Consider the following 13,520-nt stretch of genomic DNA (forward strand, 5'->3'; position numbering starts at 1 on the left):
CATTTTCCATCCTTAAATAATTGCTATACAGTAATGTGGGAAAGCAAAATTAACAGGCTATTATTTTAAAATATACTCTGGGCCTAAACATATTAAGTAACAAGTTTTTGGAACAATCTATGTTAGCCAGTAATTCAGGCACTTAAACAAATTTGTACATTAAAATATTTGCTATCACACCAAGTTTTCTATGTGTTATGTACATGTATGCAATATCTTCCACTGACCTGTCTTCCTTATTGGTCTGCTGGATGTAGACGGTGAAGATGGCATGTGAGCGGCTGGAGGTTGAGTTCATGGCGGTGGCGGCGGTAGTGCGGTTGTTGCAGCCATGCTGCAGTAACCCCATGATGTCCTGGACATGCTCCACAGGCTGCTCACGCAAGCCAGGGATCTGTTCACAGCAGTCAAGAAATACTCAACAAATTGTTCTTCTTTTTTCTCCAAACTTTTTAAATTGAAGCCATGTATTGGAATTTCCAGCACTTTCTTAATTGCAATAATTGAAATTACACTATATATAGGTGAACAAGTAAAAAATACCAAAATTAATTTATTTTCAACAAACTTTGGATTGCTTCTTAATTCTAATTCAGAACGCTTATAAAAGTGTAGCACAATAAAAAAAGGCTGGGAAGTGTATACATGTACTACTATTTAAACAAGGGCTGTTTGTAAAACATGCATGCCCCCCATATGGGCTGTCCGTTGTAGTGGCAGCTATTGTGTGAATACGTTTTTTTGTCACTGTGACCTTGACCTTTGACCTAGTGACCTGAAAATCAATAGGGGTCATCTGCGAGTCATGATCAATGTACCTATGAAGTGTCATGATCCTAGGCAAAAGCGTTCTTGAGTTATCATCCGGAAACAATTTTACTGTTCGGGTCACCGTGACCTTGACCTTTGACCTAGTGACCTGAAAATCAATATGGGTCATATGCGAGTCATGATCAATGTACCTATGAAGTTTCATGATCCTAGGAGTATGCGTTCTTGAGTTATCATTCGAAAATCATTTTACTATTTCGGATCACAGTGACCTTGACCTTTGACCCAGTGACCTGAAAATCAATAGGAGTCATCTGCGAGTCATGATCAATCTACCTATGAAGTTTCATGATCCTAGGCGTATGCGTTCTTGAGTTATCATCCGAAAACTATTTTACTATTTTGGGTCACCGTGACCTTGACCTAGTGACCTCAAAATCAATAGGGGTCAACTGTGAGTCATGATCTATCTAACAATGAAGTTTCATGATCCTAGGCGTATGCCTTCTTGAGTTATCATCTGGAAACCATTTTACTATTTCGGGTCACCGTGACCTTGACCTTTGACCTAGTGACCTCAAAATCAATGGGGGTCATCTGCGAGTCATGATCAATCTACCTATGAAGTTTCTTGATCCTAGGCGTATGCGTTCTTGAGTTATCACCCGGAAACCATTTTACTATTTCGGGTCACCGTGACCTTGACATTTGACCTAGTGACCTCAAAATCAATAGGGGTCATCTGCGAGTCATGATCAATGTACCTATGAAGTTTCATGATCCTAGGCTCAAGCGTTCTTGAGTTATCATCTGGAAACCACCTGGTGGACGGACCGACATGTGCAAAGCAATATACCCCCTCCTCTTCGAAGGGGGGCATAAAAATAAATGCAAGCCATGTTTGTTTAAGCCATGCAAGGTTTGCTTTATTCATGTCTGTCTGTGCCTAAGTCCATCTGTGTGAAACTTCCTGGTCACATACAACATGAATCTCTGTATGCCAAATGTCAGAGGTTAAGTCATAGGGCAAAAAAAAGGCCGTTTTGGGTCTCCTTGGAAAAAAAAACAGGGTCGGTAGGTAGGGATTTATATATATATATATTTTTGTCTTTCGGGTACTAGAATGGAAGGCTACTAAATCTTATTATCAGACATACATGTATATATATGCTTTGTTTGCTTGATATTACATCTTATATGAACGAAAATGAACAATTTTTTTTTTTTTGGCGACCCCAATAAAAAGTTGAGGGTCAGCGCCAACTCTGGAGACCCGAAACAGACCTACTTTTTGTGTGGCCTAGTTGGCCTTTTAACCGCTTGACAATTCTCATTCATAACTTTGCAATATATTGCTGGATTTTATAATAATTTGGCACAAATGTACACCACAACATAATGTTGTTAATTAAAACACAACACAAAAAGGGTGTTACATGTAGGTGCAATACAGCAAGAGGGCATTTGCACCCAATGTATACCTTGATTGCCCCATTTTCCTCCCTGATGGCCAAACTGTCTTTTTTCTCCAACAAATCTTGAAGTTCTTCATTGATGATCTGGAACAGAATTTTTGGGACACTTCTTTGGTAAAAAAAAACGACAAAATATAATATTCTATCTAGATATCAGGGAATAGAGTAATGTCTAGATGGCGTTTTATCACAATTGATAGCGTGCTTAAGAATTTTTCATAAGTATTTAGAGTACTTTAAATGGCTACATGAGTTTGACATGTTTATGTATCTATTTAATTTTACCAAAACACTTCTTCCTCTCCTCCCAGGTAACCATCATACCAATATGCAGGCTTGTTCTAGATATCGTGCAGAATTAAATGGTCTACATACCAACCTATGGACAGACAGACAGTTGCACACAATTATACATGTCACCCAATTTCTTGAAGGTTTCATACTTATAAATGTTCCATTTTGTCTTGCAAACGTTGTTGATATGTTTTACCTATTAAAACATTTAAACTATTCAAGTTTTCTTTTCAGTAAGCTAGTTTAAGTTGAAAAACTACTAACCTCTAGATATGAGACTGAAACTTTATATGTGCAATTTTCCCTTTGACCTATTTGAGAAAATATTTCTTGCACTATTCTAGGGATGATTCCCATCCCATCTGGATCCATCTTCAAGGAATCTTCATAACCTCCGCCCATTGTGAAGGTCTTGCCACTGCCAGTCTGGCCATAGGCAAGAACAGTGGCATTGTACCCTGAACAAACAGATGTAATGGGCTGTTATAATGTAGCCATACACATACACATAGTACATGTGAATTAGAAATATTTGTGTAAGATGGTCTTAAAATATGCTTTTTGATGACATGTCTCTAGAGTATCAGATTTGACATGTTGGAAGCCACTTTTTGCCACTCGCACAGCTTAAGTCTATTCAATTTGCATTAGGTAAATTGTATTGTTTAAATTACACTCAATGAATTATTGTTAATGTGGCATTAGATTCTGTAAACAAATGCATACGTAAACACAAAGAAAGACAAAATTGAAAATATCTAAATCATTAAAGTATTACACAAACCTTTAAAGATGTGCTCAATAAGTGGCTTGACAGCATCCTCATACACCTGGACCTGCGGATCATTGGGCCGGAACACAAAGTCAAACGAGAAGTTACGATCCTTTCCTAAAATGATCTGCTGCTCAAAGGGTATAAAGTTCAAGCACACCTGACACCCTTCATCTTTTTCTTTCTGAATTAGTGGCCTGGCACGTACTGCCACCCTAAGAGGAATTACTGTAGACATGATTATCCACCTGCAAGTAAATCTGAATATCAGCCAATAATGAATGGATACTAGATGGCTGATGCAGGCATAGCAGTTCTGTCTTCAGACCTTTATAATTTTGGTTTGGATGTTTTTAATGTTTTCACGAGGGATTTCACAAAATGGACAAGTTTCAAGTCAAAATAATAATTTTAAAAGCAAAAATAAGAAGATGTTATATTCTTGATCAAAAACAATCTTTGTTCCTTATTTTCCAGCAGATTATTAAAACAAACAAGAGTGCCAAACTGTCAAAAGATACGCCTGTTTGAAGGTTTTGGACAACTTGATAACTTTAGCATTTCAGTGGCAAAATGATATATTTTTGAAAATTAAGCAGCACATATTTGAACTTGACTTGGATATCATCTAGACACAACTTCTGACCAAATTTGGTGAAGATTGGATGAAAACTACTTCAATTAGAGAGCCCACACCATGCTAAATGCTTGAAATGTACTAAGTGACCATGTGACCTAGTTTTTGATCCGGCATGACCCATATTTGAACTTGACCTAGATATCATTTATCCACAACTTCTGACCAAATTTGGTGAAGATCCGATGAAAAGTACTTCAATTAGAGAGTGGACACCATGCAAAATACTTGAAATGCACTAAGAGACCCCATGACCTAGTTTTTGACCCGGCATGACACATATTAAAACTTGACCAAGATATGTCTACATACAACTTCTGACCAAGTTTGGTGAAGATCAAGTGAAAACTACTTCAATTAGAGAGCGGACAGCATGCTAAATGCTTGAAATGCACTGAGTGATCTCGTGACCTAGTTTTTGACCTGCCAGGCATTACCCATATTTGAACTTGACATAGATATCATTTAGACACAACTTCTGACCAAATTTGGTAAAAGATCGGATGAAAAGTACTTCAATTAGAGAGCGGACACCATGCTAAATGCTTGAAATGCACTAAGTGACCTCGTGACCTAGTTTTTCACCTGGCATGACCCATATTCGAACTTGACCTAGATATTGTCTAGATACAACTTCTGACCAAGTTTGGTGAAGATCGGATGAAAACTATTTGAATTTGAGAACAGACACTGCTGTGGACGCCGCCACCCGCCAAGGGTGAAACTATAATACAATGTACGTCCCGTTTTGAAAAACATGCGTATAAAAATGTTGCATGGATAAAATCATTAAGAATGTTTAGAGCACAATTTTTTCCAATCAGGGGTCTAGCTAGGCTCAAAATTTAGAGAGAAGTCACTTCTCCCTAAAGCCAAAATAGGGAGAATTAGTAACATCTTTGGGAGAAATGGTACATTTGCCTCATAGATCTTAGTATTACGTATATTTTGCGGCAATTTAACGGATAAGTGGTTTCTGCTCAGCGTATAATCAACTCTTCACTTGTTTTAAACAATAAGACATGTTAAGGGTATAAAACCGACATTTTTCTTATTTCTAATTGATTGTTGATTATAATGGTGTTTTTTTTCCCTGACAAGGTGTATCAAATAAACTTCAATTGTAACAAGCCAGTAATGTTCAGAATCCTTTTACTTCCTTGTTAATTTTAAAGTCACTATCACGCTCACCAATACATACGGCTACTGTATTATAAAAACATTCGACAACAAGTAGTACCATACGATGGTTAATTACAATAGGAAGACCCTAAAAACAAGTAACATTGATGAAAAAAGTTATATTACAAGCATTCGGCAAGTTTTAAGCATCTAAATATCTAAATATCGTTCCACGATGTAATCTACTTTCGCTTTCTAGTCAGGATCAGATTCATTCGGGTTGCGTTCATTTGCATAATTTATACAAGCCATTTTCGCATTCGCTAAGTTCCAGTTACCCAGAATTCATTTTGATTTCACAGAATGATTATTCATGAGAGCTATGTCATGCTTCCGACGCTTACCGTATCCAATCTCGTGTTCGCCCGTAAATGTTCGGATATTTCAAGGGAGATATAAATGGAATTATTTGTGGCCACAACAAAATAAAAACGAGCATTTTGTATCTCGTTAAATCAATTCTACCAGACAACATCTAACGTTGAAATTTTGCATTTTGCTTAAAGGAACATTGATTTTTTTATGGGTTAGCTTTATTTAACGAAATATTCGATATTTTTGAGCGTGATTGTTACTTTAAGCAATTAAACATTTAATAAATCAAATTCATATTTTGTTACAAAACATTTGTTTTGAATTAAATCAAATTCATATTTTGTTACAAATATTTGTTTTAAATTTAAAATTCATAAAATATCTCATTTTGCAGCGGAGATTCCAAATCTGACCTGTAAATGAGCCCCATATTTATTGCCAGTGATAGGTTACCTCTTCCAATTTGATCATTCCTTAGTATTTTTAATGGGCCATTTAACATTGCTGAAGCATAGTTATTGGTAGCCAGCACAAGGCAATTAATTAAGGCATCATCTATTAACAATTTCAAGAAGTGTAATAGCTCCAGACTGTTCTTTTGAATGTTCAACTTTGCATGACCTGTAAATGGGACAATTTATGGCTGAGAATCCTCCTGTGTCCAATTCTCCACATCAAATTGATTTTAATCGGTCAATGTCTGGCACAAAGTAAATCATTAAAAGGAGGAGAAGTCACATCGCCTTAATGAAATTCATGTGCGAAGTTAAGATTATTTGCCAATAATTGGGCAAAGAAATCGCCCACTTCGCCCACACGCAAGACCCCTGCCAATCTACATTAGATTGGAAGTAATGCCTTAAAAAACATCCTACGTCAATGACTACACCAATTTTTTTTTTCCTTCTTTGTGACCCGCCGAAAAACGGCCCTTTCCCTAGGATTTTTTTCCCCTCAGCAGGAAAATTTTCCCATAGATATCATATTCTTCCCCCCCCCCCCCAATTTTTTTTTCCCCTTTAAATATATAAGTTAACCTGATCCAGTGTAGAAAATAGAAAAATATTGCATAAAACATTGTATTATGTGAATTGGGAATAAGACATCAAACTGGGAATGGACATCATTTTGGTGATTTTCTCAAACAAGACTATTCATTTCATGATCTACATTTATTTTTGTAAAATATTATCTATAATTTAAGCTTAATTAGAAATTTTCCATGACTTTTTCATTAACAGTGATTGAATTTTTATCATTTAAAGTGTATTTTTAAACCGTGTCCATGCGCTGCATGGACACAGTATCATTTCATGAGGATTTTTTTTTAATTAATAAAAAATCCAGATAAATACAACAGATAAAACTGCATATTATGCACTTTTGATAAAACACAATTTATTCCAAAATTGATGTCTTATTCCCAATTCACATAATACAGTGTTATAAGTAAATTATCTGATGCCTTGAATTTGTTTAAAAAACAGTAAAATATGTTAAATTGATTATTTAAGACTTTCCTTATTTTCCCCAAAATCTGGCGTTTCACGTGATTTTTCCCCTCTCAAAAAAGGCCAGGCCCTTTCCCCAAAATCAGATAAAACCCCATGAATACACAGTCCTGTCATAGTTCATGTCTTTATGTATTTTCATGGACATTCAATTCATTAAGAATTTACATTTATATCCCATTTTATCGCGCCAGCTTTAAACATCCACAGGAACAACTTAACAAATTACAACAAATAATATATTTGGAGTGTTGATAAAAAACTACATAGTAAGCAATCATTTTATGGTATTTAAAATATTAAACAATATTGATAATCCATAAAGGTGACACATTATAAGCTTAAATAGACTCAGAATTGTGTCCAATATGATTAATTCAGGCCTTACAAAACCAAATCATAAAATTCATGATATCGACATAAAACAACATTCCAACATCATTACAGGAACATTATGTATCATGTATTGCTGGCTCATGTCAAATTGGCAAATGCAGAGAAGTTCAGACTGAGCCCTCAATGTCTAGTTTTTAGCATAGGTGCGTTTACGCACCTATGCTTATGGTATATACCACATTTCGAAAATCCACATCGGTCGGTTGCCCTTTATGAAGCCTTACCTGATCAAAAATCAGACGAAATATCTATTTAATTTAGTATATGGTCATTCTTACATTTTTTTTTTGGAAACGTTTTTCTAACGTTTTTTCCAAGAATATTGCTGACACCGTTTTTAGTGAATTTTTCTAAGACCGTTTTATGTTAAAAAATCTTCTTATAACCTAAAACAAATTTCGTTCGTAAAACAATTCTATCTGCACTATAAATCTCAATCTCCTACGCAGTGGCCTCCCTTATACTAGAAGTTACTGACCGGGCGAAGCAAGGGAAGTAACTGCTGTGAGGAGTTTCTATAAAAATCTGCATTCAGAAATCTGTATTCATAACTCAATCTGTTGTGCACGTCTGCATCTAACGCTTACCACAAGTTTTACGACAAATTCTTGACGCAGACGAATAGGGTAGCGTCTATTTGCATTTGTGAAAAGAATAGTTCGATATAGATCTGTCCGTGCTTAAATTTTGAAAGGCTTGGGTAATTATTGTTCATAAGCGTTTCAAACACTGATGTAAATGGAAAGATTATCTATTTAAATAGTCGGTAATTGTTTGAAATTATTGATTTGAGAAATTCGCGGATGGCGATATCGAACTACATTATACCACGTGACGCCATTCTTCCCTGTATCTTGCACCTATGCTTTTAACGCCATCGGCGCTCTCGTTAAGTAGTCTGGGATACTGCGGTCAAATATGTTGCTCAGGCCATCCTTAAAAAATTGTTTGTTTGGCATAACCCGACCCAGGTAAATTTGGGTGGGTAGGTAGGTAGGGATTTTATTTTTTTTTCTGAAATTGAACTCCGACATATACCCAACTGAAAGGTAATTATCAAATAAAGCTCCACTTGTCTTCTGCCTCATGAAAGGAAATTGGTAAATATTTTTCTGCACCGTCCGTATCACCGCACTTGTATTTGTAAGTCTATTTTTTTATAAAGAACATCGAAAATATAATATATTAATTGACAAAAAATACGAAAACGAGAGTCCGAAAAATTGTATGCATTTTGCACATAAAAATGTGCATATCGTTTGACTACAGAAAGTGAAAACAAGTACCCTAGCAAATACGTCATTAATATACTATTTGGTTGACATATTACTTTACAATAGCATAGTTTGTGAGTAAAAAACAACAAAGTAATTATAACATTTTAATGTCAATCAAGAACAGAAAGGTGTAACATCTTCGACATGTAACTAATTATTTAATTATCATCCTTTAATTCAGATCGATAGACGGTAGAAAGTTGTAAAGTGATCAGCTTAAAAATAATTTATTGAGTGTTACACTTATTTTCATTTGCTTATTTTATATACGACTTTTGCCATCGGCCATTATATTACAGGCGGACGACAATTTCAACTGTGTATTCCATTATCTGCGCATGAATTACCCAATATTACCCCATAGCTAACTCAATGTTGTTTGGCCAGCTACCAAATGCGCTTCAACATTCATGGAAACAAAGAGAAAAAATAGTAAAAAAACAAACAATCTGGATTAAAATGGTGGATGTTTTCAATGAAATTTAACGAGATTTTAGCATATTCGCAAATTATATTTTTCTTCAGCCAAATGTCCAGACCCATTTGTCCAAAGGACACTTTAAGCTTAAAGAAGCCATTTTAGTGACTGTACAGACATGTAAGTAACACTTACTGCCTTTTTTTTAAAATACTGGTAAGGCCTAAAAAACATAATGTTGTGGTTCTGGTAACATTGCCAAAATTTCTAGGTAGGGTAGGTCGATTTTTTATTTTTTTATATTTTATTTTCTTATTTTCTCCTGACAAGATGACTGTTTTTAAAAGTCATTTTATGTGGATGGTTTTCACATAAAACCTCTATGTACACCATAGAAAAGTGTTCCCGTTATTGTGTAGTGATCTTCTTTGTATATTTATCATTTTAACAACTCTTTTTTCCATCCAGGTGAGACTCAACCTTTGATAAAAACCAACTGTACAACCACCATGATTCCAGTTTACGCCCAAAAACTAAGTTTAATACGAGTGTATGAACGAAATGAATGCAACATGATCAAAGAATATATCAATGTTATTAAATCACGTAATTGAAAGTTGAAAACATCACTGTTTTACACCACCCACTCTTAATCGCATGAAACTAACCCAGTGCTTTCCACAGGATTTTTTTCAGACGCGCAGGGCCGTTAGGGGTAATATGGGCTGCATCCACCATATGTTATTTTAATTATATTTGTAGAGTGAAATGAAGTTATTTCATGCGTTATGACTCTTCAAGAAAAAAACAGCAATGACATCATTTATAACGACATTTAAAAAAAATTGTTTGACCCTTTCCGCATAGATACGAATAATCCCGTCTAGATCGATTCCTTAATATATCCGTATCAACCATACTGTCTATCTATTACTGCATATACTTACTAATTTTCCCGTCGCTACTCATAACCAGATAATCCCGTATATTCTAGTTGTAAAGCAAATTCTGGTAAATACGATAAAAGTGCTCAAGAAACACAAACATTCGCCATTTTTCTTAAGTATCAAATACATTTTGGCATGTGTTACTATTTAAATAGTAAATAAATGTGATGAAATAACGTCCAATCGGTGTTTTTTTCCCACTGAACACGCGTTTATCACCTTACGTGATGTTCATGTTTTATACAACACAAAATACACCCACATTTTCCATGCGACATTTTACATGTCTAAATAATTTTCGCGCGCTTTTTATGGAGACAAAGGCTAAAGCACTGTTTATTTGACACGAGAATGTGTTAATGTCGCGTTGGCATTAAAATTTGGAAGCGTGTTTCGGACTACAAATTGAATAATGCTCATTTGAGAATCGAACGAAACATTTACAGTTGTGCCTAATTAATTCAACGATAATTTGTTAAAGCGCATTACGTGTTGAATACATGTTTTGACCATATTATGCATGAAATGCACAATATCCATGAGGATTTCAACCGGTTGCCATCATCTGTCTTCTAAGTAAGTGGCCAAGATTTCATCGTGGAGGTGTACACCTTATGGACCGATGAGTGTGTTTAGATAACAAAGCCAACAAACTACCATAAAATCACACACTTATGAAAATTACGTCTTCGTCTGCATGGTTTAACTGCAGGTACAGGTATGACTGCTTACGAGTGTTGTCGCTCATTCAAAGCGTGAGCTCTCATTGGCCTATTACAACGACGATCCGCCTTAAGGCGGGCTTTAGATGGGTCAAGAGATACATGACGTAATTGACAGAGGATCATAAACCGGCTCTCACAATTTTAGGCTAAGTCGATATCGCTTTGATATTTATCCTACCGGAAAACAGTAAAAATAGTTTAGGGTCGGCATGGTCAATAAAAACTTTAGGGTCGGCGCATTTTTCTAGGTAGGGTCGGGTGACCGGAACCACAACATTAATTTTTTTAGGCCTAAGATAGAGGAGTTACTCCAGTGTTTTTCACATATTTATCTGATTAAATTAAGCCGCTCTTAATTAAAAACTAAAGGTAAGTAAGAAAAAAATGCATTCAATAATATCCAGGCCTCACTTTATTTTTCCTCTTGCCAAAAATGGCAAGCAGCTTTAATTCCAACTCACAAAATCAAATACTTTCTCGCAAAAGTTCCTATAAATATAAAAAGCAAGTTTTGACATTAGTTTAGCAGTATAAAACAACTTTAAGAGTGCTTAACATTCATATTTTATTGCTTCAATCATTCTACATGTATATATAGAGAGACACTAGTTCCTCGGACCGTAAGGACCCATATCAGGTCTCTTTGCTTTCTCTCCTGTTAGCAAACAACTCTGGATAGCCTTTCTTGGATGAGACTGTTCATTCCTGCGAGCAATTTTGATAAACATGAGTTGAGTGATTTGTAAAAAAAGCTAGCAGATGCAACATGTGTTCAGTGTGATGTACATGCCATCCATGATGTTTTTTCAATACAGCCCTAATTATATAGACCAACTGATCAGCATTCATGACATCAAGTTCATTGCAGCATTCAGCATGATCTTTCATCATATTTTCTTTAATCGCAAACATTGCTAGTGTCTTGAAGTCTTCACTTGCAATCTTGGTTTTTAATTAATATTTTATGAGTGTCCTACTATTAATTTTGAGCCCTTAAATAACTCTGTAATTAAGATCAATATTTGACAGAAAGGTGTAAAAAAAATCAGCGTTGAAAAAACTCATATATATTCATGGTTCTTTTCATGGTGTTAATTTTTAATAAAGATGTTTTCCTTCCACTTTGATACCAGTATCAGTCCAATTTTGAAAAAAACCCAAGAGATGTGTTTGTCAGAAACACAATGCCCCCTATTGCGCCACTTTGAAATAAAATTTCAATATATCATTTGACAGGTTGAGAAATTATTAGGGCTGTCACGATTCACCGGTATATCACGGTGCATGTCGTGAAAAAAAATCGCACCACGGTACGGCGTTGCCGCACCGTTTTTTTTATATTACTATATTAGCACAGATATAAATACATTACATAATTATTTTGATATAGATATCGTTTTGAAAAATGTAGAAGCGATTCAAAAGGGCTAAATAAATAATCCGTTAATATCCAGGTCAAGCAAGCGCTTCCACTTGTAGATGTTTAACTTTCACGTTTAAAATATGGCAATGTATGGGTCCGTACCTTTTTTGGAATTAGGGACAGATTTCCTTTGCAAATAAGTTCATAATTATCCAAAAGATGTTTATTCTATTTCTTATTTTCTTTCTTTAGTATATCGATCGTTCAAAGCATGGCACTTCCGAATCATGTTATCTTAAGATTCTGAATAAGTCGAGGAAGAGTCAGAACGCTACGGATTTTCAATACTGGGCCCGCTGACTCCGCATTTTGAACATGCCCTTGAAGCGTTCGATTTACACAGATCGTAGTCACAGCTATTGTAAACAACATGGCGGACATTTTAGAAAAAGACGCGAACAATAACAATGACTACTTCTATCAAGTTTATTTCAGTTTCTTTTACAGTTTCTAGTCATACTATGATACCAGTGTTTTCTGATTATTGAGTTTAATAAAGTTTGTAAAACTTGTTATTCTGCTGTTTTCTTCACAGATACATATTCTGTAAAATATTGCGGTACGTACCGCGATACAGTGTTGCCGTACCACGATATACCGCAGTACGCTCACGGCGTATCGTGACAGCCCTAGAAATTATCTCCCTTTTAAAGCTTATTTCTTCCCTTGGATTGTATTTTTTTACTTTGAAGGATGACCTTGACCTTTCACCACTCAAAATGTGCAGTTTCATGAGATACACATGCATGCCAAATATCAAGTTGCTATCTTTAATATTGCAAAAGTTATTGCAAAACTTTAATGCAAGGTTAATGTTTTGGGACAGAATGACAGACAGACGGGCCCAAAACAATATACCCCCAATCATACGATCGGGGGGCATAAAAAGAGCAAAACCCCCCTGAAACTTTGCTTTAAAAAAACCCTTAAAATTGATATCAAAATGTTGTCAAGTTGTCAATATTATATGTACTAAAGTTTAAGCAATAGTTCTGCATTTTGAAAATAAACTAAACAGCGATTTATTTCCTTCTTTATAAAGTACCCGAAAACTTCACTTCCACAACTAGGAAAAAACTACAATTTTCTCAATTACTGTAAAAAAATTCCCAATTGAAGGTTTAAATGTTTTTTTGTTTTTTTTTAAATAACATTAAGTTAGTTTACCTATACACCTCTATGACTTGAACCTAAGTAAATATAGTATTGACAACTTGACAACACTCATACATGCAAGACGTCCCGATCTTGGCAGGACAGTCCTGCTTTTGGGGTGTTTATCCCGGTGTCCAGATGTGACACAATTTGTCCCGACATTCATACAAAACGACATATGTTCTATAAGGTCACCCTTAAAGAACTCGCTATATATATAGA

The 13,520-nt window shown here is 35.3% G+C and overlaps 1 protein-coding gene across 1 annotated transcript in view; it reads right to left on the reverse strand.

Annotated features, from left to right (window-relative positions):
- Positions 1 to 13,520, reverse strand: part of LOC127879230 (chromosome-associated kinesin KIF4-like) — a 72,734-nt gene that overhangs the window by 46,280 nt on the left and 12,934 nt on the right. The window contains exons 2-5 of the mRNA XM_052425963.1: positions 3,325 to 3,560; positions 2,805 to 2,998; positions 2,253 to 2,330; positions 228 to 394 (exon numbers count right to left, since the gene is read on the reverse strand). Of these exons, the coding sequence (XP_052281923.1) occupies positions 228 to 394; positions 2,253 to 2,330; positions 2,805 to 2,998; positions 3,325 to 3,550 (665 nt within the window). The 5' untranslated portion in view covers positions 3,551 to 3,560. The remainder of the gene's footprint in view (positions 1 to 227; positions 395 to 2,252; positions 2,331 to 2,804; positions 2,999 to 3,324; positions 3,561 to 13,520) is intronic.

The sequence above is a fragment of the Dreissena polymorpha genome, chromosome 4 (assembly GCF_020536995.1).
Source record: "Dreissena polymorpha isolate Duluth1 chromosome 4, UMN_Dpol_1.0, whole genome shotgun sequence".
Taxonomy (NCBI): Eukaryota; Metazoa; Mollusca; class Bivalvia; order Myida; family Dreissenidae; genus Dreissena; species Dreissena polymorpha.